This window comes from Trematomus bernacchii, unplaced genomic scaffold, assembly GCF_902827165.1.
Source record: "Trematomus bernacchii unplaced genomic scaffold, fTreBer1.1, whole genome shotgun sequence".
NCBI lineage: Eukaryota > Metazoa > Chordata > Actinopteri > Perciformes > Nototheniidae > Trematomus > Trematomus bernacchii.
This window is the reverse complement of record NW_022987739.1, coordinates 27,097,544-27,104,705: the sequence shown is the minus strand read 5'-3', so window position 1 is coordinate 27,104,705 and position 7,162 is coordinate 27,097,544. Positions and strand designations below refer to the sequence as shown.

General features: G+C 44.9%; 1 protein-coding gene across 1 annotated transcript; it reads left to right on the top strand.

Annotated features, from left to right (window-relative positions):
- Positions 1 to 4,707: 4,707 nt before the first annotated feature.
- On the top strand, positions 4,708 to 5,978 carry LOC117495325 (trace amine-associated receptor 3-like). The gene is made up of 2 exons (XM_034146521.1): positions 4,708 to 4,880; positions 5,159 to 5,978. Exons 1-2 carry the CDS (start codon positions 4,708 to 4,710, stop codon positions 5,976 to 5,978), a joined length of 993 nt encoding a protein of 330 aa, XP_034002412.1.
- Positions 5,979 to 7,162: the final 1,184 nt, after the last annotated feature.

Here is a 7,162-nt window from a genome sequence, read left to right as displayed (position 1 = left end):
GTGAGATGACGTATGGTGGGGATGGCAGCTCTGTGCCCCTATGGTGTTTGTTTTTTTGCCACACACATTACATTGAAAAATACTCTGAGCATGCGCAGTGTAGTTTTTACAGTCACCGTTCACTTTGACAGTGAAAGGGTGGGGCATGATCAGGTTTTGTCCCACATGGCTCAAAACGGCACTGTTGACACTAATTAGAAGAACACAGACTAAAACAGCAATGCACAGACGAATCAGATGATTAAACATGACCTTAAAATATATTTTATATATTTTTTTATTTCTTTTTTTGCATCTCTTTCCATTTTTTGTAATCATTATGTGTAATACTTTCTGCTGACACTAGGTGGGGCTGTGACATATGCATTGGTTTTCAGCATTTGCATTTGTAAGGTAATCCATCATCAGAAGGCCTCTTCTGAGCATCTGCATCTCATAAGGGTTACAGTGTTAAAACACATAATGCATTTATTTTAATTTCTCTGTACAGAATTCAAAACATTGTGATTGGCTCCATGCAGATCTCAACATGGTAAGGGCTAAGCTAATTGTGCTAACAGCCAGAACAGTTAAAAAAAACCAACACATAAAAGTTATAAAGTTGGCTTTTTTCACTATTTAAAAGCAGTACCTTCAAACTGTTGTTAAAAGGAAGCTACTGTTCATTGTATTAAGGTTTATTGAGCAGTCGCTGTAATGTAATGTAATGTAATGATTTGGTACAGCAAATGTTGCTCCCTAGCTAGCTATCTAGCATGAATCCTGTGTAGGGCACAGTGCAATCTTGGCGTGTTGGGTGTCTCACTGATCACCCCTCAGCAGGACATCCCCGCCTCCTCCCTGTATGATGCTACTGTTGTGACACGATCATCTTTTTAAAATAAAAATTATTGCATGTATCCCAGTCTAAGTGTAATTTCTCTCCACAAATCCACACTTCCACATAATGTTAACCGCACCGATTCCCCACTCGCTGCCCCAGTTGTAACTCCAGTAAAGGAAGCAGCTAGTGGGCATGCGCATGTGAGAGTGATAAACCGCGCTGTGCGGGTACAAGGATATTATGGCCGGCGTAGCAGGTTTAGGAGACACACAACGCCGAGAAAAAAATCTCCGCTTGATGCATTTCACTGTTTGGGTGAATGCATCATGGCGGAGCACGCACTTCAAAGACCTCAGTAGAGAATCGGCCCTTTCTGTGTCGACCCTCCATGGGCAGAACTTCCCTTCACGGGCAGTTTTGCGGCGGAACGGGTCACCAGAGAGTACATACAGCTTTATAGCTGGGGCCCCGCAGCTGATTGCACATCCCCTAACGCAATGTTATGGGGAATGGAAGCACAGCTGTGTATTAACAGTGGCGTGAATCAACAGGAAGGGCGGAGTCCGCTCCGCCGCCTTGTTTACCACAGCAGAGAACCTGTGGTTGTGGGCTTCAGAGATTGTGTTATCTCTGAGGGCCCTCCACATCCCGGGACTGGAGAACAGGGGGACCGACCTCATGTCAAGAGGCGGGCCCCTGCCAGGCGAGTGGGTGCTTCACCTGGAGGTGGTGAAGCAAATCTGGGCCCAGTTCGGGAGAGCGGAGGTGGACCTGTTCGCCATCCGGCGCAACAGCCACTGTACCCTGTTGTTTTCCATGGCTCGGCAGGACAATCCGCCCTTGGGGGTGGACGTGTTCGCACAGGAGCCATGGACAAGAAAGCTGCTCTACGCCTTTCCACCGGTACACCACATTCTCCCCCTCCTGGAGAGGGTGAGACGAGAGCGTCTGTCAGTCATCCTAGTAGCCCCAGATCGCCGCTTGGCGCCGTGGTTCGCAGAGGTGACACAGATGATGGTGGGCCAGCCCTGGGCAATTCCTCAGGTCTGGGGGGCAATGTCTCAGGATGCAGGTGCAATAGGGGCGTTACCCACTCTGGGCCAACCTCTCCAGGCTTGGCTCCTGAGAGGGACAGGCTGAGACAGGGGGGACTGTCTGACAAGGTTATTCAGACTATCCAGGCAGCTAGAGCGGGATCCACCACAGCCTGTTACAGGCCAAAGTGGCTGGGATTCCAGCGATGGTGTGAGGAGCAGAGAATAGAGCCCCTATCTTGTACGTTGGGCTCTATTCTGTCCTACTTACAGTTACTGGTGGACAGGGGGCTTGCTCATTCCACAATTGAAGTTTAAGCAGCAGCCATCTCGTCCTGCCATGAGGGATTTGGCGGCAGGTCAGCCTTCAGTCAGCCGCTTATGTTGCAGTTTTTGCAGGGGGTCAGGAGGCAGCGCCCAGAAGTGCACGCCTCCGCCCCGCAGTGGGACCTGCCGTTGGTGCTCGAGGCTCTGGTCACAGAACCATTTGAGCCTCTGGAGCTCTCCTCCCTGAAAGCGCTGTCATGGAAGACAGCGTTGCTACTTGCCTTAACTTCGGCCAAGAGAGTGTCAGAGCTGACCGCTCTGTCGGTGCACCCAAGTTGCTTATTGATCCGGGGTGACCGTAGCGGGGCGACACTCAGGCCGACACTCAGGCCGAACCCCTCCTTTGTTCCCAAGAGTCTAAGGAGCTTGTTCAGGTCAAGGGCTACTCAGTTAGGGGGCTTTATAATCCACCCCATAGTGGGGCCAGGGAGGCTAAATTGCACCTCCTCTGCCCGGTGCGTGCGCTAGCATGTTATGTGGAGCACACGGCCGCCACTAGGCACACTGAACAACTGTTTGTGTGCTTTGGGGGCGGCGTGGCCGATAAAGCTCTGTCCAAGAAACGCCTGGCAGGATGGCTCTGCGAGTGCATCTCACATGCCTACAGACAGGCGGGGAGAGCCTTCCCCACGGGGGTCCGTGCACACTCTACATGGGGTATGGCTGTGTCAACAGCCTTATTTAACGGAGTGAGTGTGAAGGACATATGTACGGCGGCGTCTTGGTCCACGCCAGGCCCCTTCATAAGGTTTTATCTCTTGGACATGTCTGGCTCCTTCTCATCCTCTGTGCTTGCTGAGGCAACACAGGACTGGTGAGGGGGGGAGGGGCTGTGGGTAAGCAGGTATCTGACCCCCCCCCCCCGGACATAGTGCACTTATGTGTTCCCATGCTCCTTAGGGACCCGGGAAACATGGTGCACAGTGAGCCCCATACCGGCTGGGGGACAGGGAGAGCCCTCCTCACTGTTTTCCAGGCACACTATTCACGAGGTAAGCGTGTCTGAGTGTGCTACCAGCCAGGTAAACTGCGGCACCCACTTCTCCCCGGTCACAACCGGAGGAGAGGAGGTTGCGGTGCAGTGGCTCTTAACCAAAAGCCGGTCAAGGGCAGTGTGGTGACTCGATGTTGTTGGACGACAGGGCGTTTACGCATCAGGGCTCCACCCACTGTACCCATAGAGTCCAGTAGAGGGCGGAGCCTGTGTGGGATATAACGGTGGGTTACGTATTGTAACCCTAGTTATATAAGCACAGGTGGAGCCCTCTACTCGGGGCCCTGTCTGTCCTATGCTGCTCGCTGTGTGTGTGTGTGTGTGTGTGTGTGTGTGTGTGTGTGTGTGTGTGTGTGTGTGTGTGTGTGTGTGTGTGTGTGTGTGTGTGTGTGTGTGTGTGTGTGTTTGTGTGTGTGTGTGTGTGTGTTAATGTAAAAGTTATAGGAATGGAGAAAAAACATATTGTAAGATGCACATATTTACCATAATTTGTGAATTCCATGTGAAAAATTAGGAATTCCTTGTCTCACCACACCGAGGCCTCTGACACCCTTTCATTAATCCTTTCAGAAGTAAATGGTTTTACTATGTACAGGAAGTATAAGGATGCTTCTAACAAAGGGGGACAGCTAAGCACGACAGCAAGATGTTCAATACAATTGGTCAGATCTTCCTTTGAGTACCTTGGCATAAGCTTTTCCTGGGTGGTTGAGCAACATGATACCTTGATATGAAGAGGAGTTAGCCCTTGACCATCACTCAAGATTGAAGAGACATGTCTGCCAGAAACCTGAACAATGTCTAGAGCCTTTAATATTGCTGGCCAAATCTCATCCATACCTGGCGCTGTGATATTGGGATATGGGTAAAGCTTCCCTATAATCTTCCAACTTTTCATTATCCTTCGACAACATTTTGGATTGTGTTTGGGAGTCCTTCAAAGCAGCTCTCCTCCTGAGCTGAACACTCTGAAACCCTGTGTCCCTTTCCTGAGTCATCTGGGGGCTGCCAGACCGTTCTTGAGACGAACCAACAGTCAATCTCATTGGCCTTCCCAATCTCTTGCCTTTATGTCGTTTTTGTTTCAAAATAACCCTGGAACAACCAGGCCCAAAAGGCTAAATGACCTAATCCATTGAATCAAGTTGGCTTCATTGACCCTTTGACCATAACTCTGAGGAGCCACTCCCACAATGTAACTTATCAGCATGGCCCACTTGGTTTCAATACTTCACGAAATGTTTTAATCTTTTAAGATTATTTACACTGTAAAACCACTCTTGATGAGAAGGAAAAAGTGGCATCCATAATCAAATAAGATGATGTCAATGCCGGGAATTACGAAGTTGCATGGAAGTGATGAAGACTGAGATGAAGATGACTGCAGAAAACAAAGTAGAGCTTAGGGATTTCAGTCTTAGCTGGAGAGAAAGTAATAGTAGGGGCAAGACAGAAGAGAAGAGATATATCAGCTGTAGAACAGAGAGCTTTGCCAGAACACAGCAGCTTCTCAACACGTCTCTCTGCAGATGGAGACTTCCCAAAGGGATGAACTCTGCTTTCCACAACTCTTCAACAAATCCTGCAGGAAGCCTATGCTAGCTCAGTCAGATGTCCTGCTCGCTTACATCCTGCTGTCCTTCATCGCTCTGATCACTGCAGCTCTCAACCTGCTGGTCATCATCTCTATCTCCCACTTCAGGCACAGACACACTTTCAGATTAAGCTTGTATATGTTCATGATTGAAAAGTAACAGGATTTAGCAACGCATATATTCCTTTTAATGAATGTTTCAGATAATAGTTGTTCTGTTTTAAATGATAACATATTCAAACATGACGTTGTGTGAGAAAATATTTAAAGCAGACACTCAACAACAAATGCATGTCCATAAAAATGCTTTTTTTGTGTTTTAGTGCTGTTGTTTGTTAAGAGATATCATTGATAATCGTATTTATGATGATATTCTTCCTTTCCAGGCAGCTCCACACCCCCACTAACCTCCTCATCCTCTCCCTGGCTGTCTCAGACTTCCTTGTGGGCCTCATTTTTATGCCTGTTGAAATCCTTCTAACAGAGGCTTGCTGGTACTTGGGTGACCTGATGTGTGCTCTGTATTATATTGTTAATTTTATCATTACCTCTTCTACGGTTGGAAACATGGTGCTCATATCCATTGATCGTTATTTTGCTATTTGTGACCCTCTACATTACACCATCAGAGTAACTCTCAACAGAACAAAAATCTGCATCTGTCTGTGTTGGATTTGCTCTGTTATCTATAATTGTCTAATTTTAAAGGACTTTCTGAGACAACCTGATTCACAGAAATCTTGCCATGGAGAGTGTGTAGTTGTCACTGATAATATCACAGGAGCTGTTGACTTAGTTGTTAACTGTATTGCCCCCATTACTGTTATCATAGTTCTGTATATCAGAGTGTTTGTGGTGGCTGTGTCTCAGGCTCGAGCCATGCGATCTCATGTTATCGCTGTCACTATGCAACGTGCAGTTGGTGCAACTGCTAAGAAATCTGAGATGAAAGCAGCCAGGACTCTTGGTGTTGTTGTCCTTGTATTTCTAATATGTTTTTTTCCATATTACACTCCCTCCATTATAGGTGAGGATATTGAAAATAGTAGTTCAACCTCACCCATTGTAGTCTGGTTGCTGTATTTTAACTCCTGTCTGAACCCATTGATTTATGCCTTGTTATACCCCTGGTTTAGAAAATCTATCAAGCTCATTGTTACCCTTAAGATATTTAAGTCTTGCTCCTGTGATTCTAAAATACTGTAATGACGGACTGGGGTTGAGATATATTCTAAAAAACCTCTGTTCAGATGGACATATTTTTGCAATTGTTGCTGAGTCAGAATGCAATGTGTAATGGCTGAAGAAAGAATAGACATTATTTAATGTAGTAAAACATATGTAACTAAAAGATATTAAATAATTGAATACAAAATAAAACTGGAAAATATTACATTGTGTGGAAGAAGTAGTAGTTTTTGACCTGTGTTGACTTCAGTTTGACCAGTATTCTGCTAATGATATGTTCAATTGTTAATTTAGTAGACAATATGCAATACAGACTGATTGAGTATGTCGTTGTATGTCAGTGTGCAACTTCAAACAAAAAGACAGAGCTCTCTCGCGCGTGTGTGTGTGTGTGTATGTGTGTGTGTGTTTGTGTGTGTATGTGTGTGAGAGAGCGAGAGAGAGAAAAAGGAGAAAAGGTTTTACTGACACATAACAGATTTGGTACTCCAACACACTGACGATACAATATAACAAGAACAAAAATAAATCTTGTTGAGTGCTAACACATGTTTATTTTGCCATTGCCCTTAATTATTTACATGTACTGTCTCTTGCAATAATGAGGGATTAAAATGTAGAAAAACATTCATCATATTGAGGCTGACAATAAGAAATAAAGCTTCAATCAGCGATGATCGGGACCTCGCTAGAGCTGCTCGATTAAGGCAAAAATCATAATCACGGTTATTTTGGTCAATATTGATATCACGATTATTAAATATGATTATTCATTGACTTTGAAAACATCAATTTATTGAACTTTTAAAAAAAAAATAATAGTAATTTGAACAGTATCTTTTTAACAGTTGATTACCCTGAACCTTAAGTATAATTCAACATAAAAAACAATATAAAAATAAATAAAATAAATAATAAATGTATATCTACATTTAAATAAATAATATAAAATTAATAAATACCAATAAAGAAGATCAACACATATTTTGGGGCGCACTTCCACATCCTACTGAACATAATAATTATAATAAATGCAAATAAATTAGATTATTGGCAAAGTATTCAGCTGAAGCCACATCTTTTTCAACTTCCCCACGGCCTTTGTCATAAAGGGTAGGCCAGAGTTCAAGTTATGTGGGAGCCAATGGGAGCTGAGCTCCCACAAGGAGGGTCTGAGCTCCCATGAATGCAGTGAAATCATA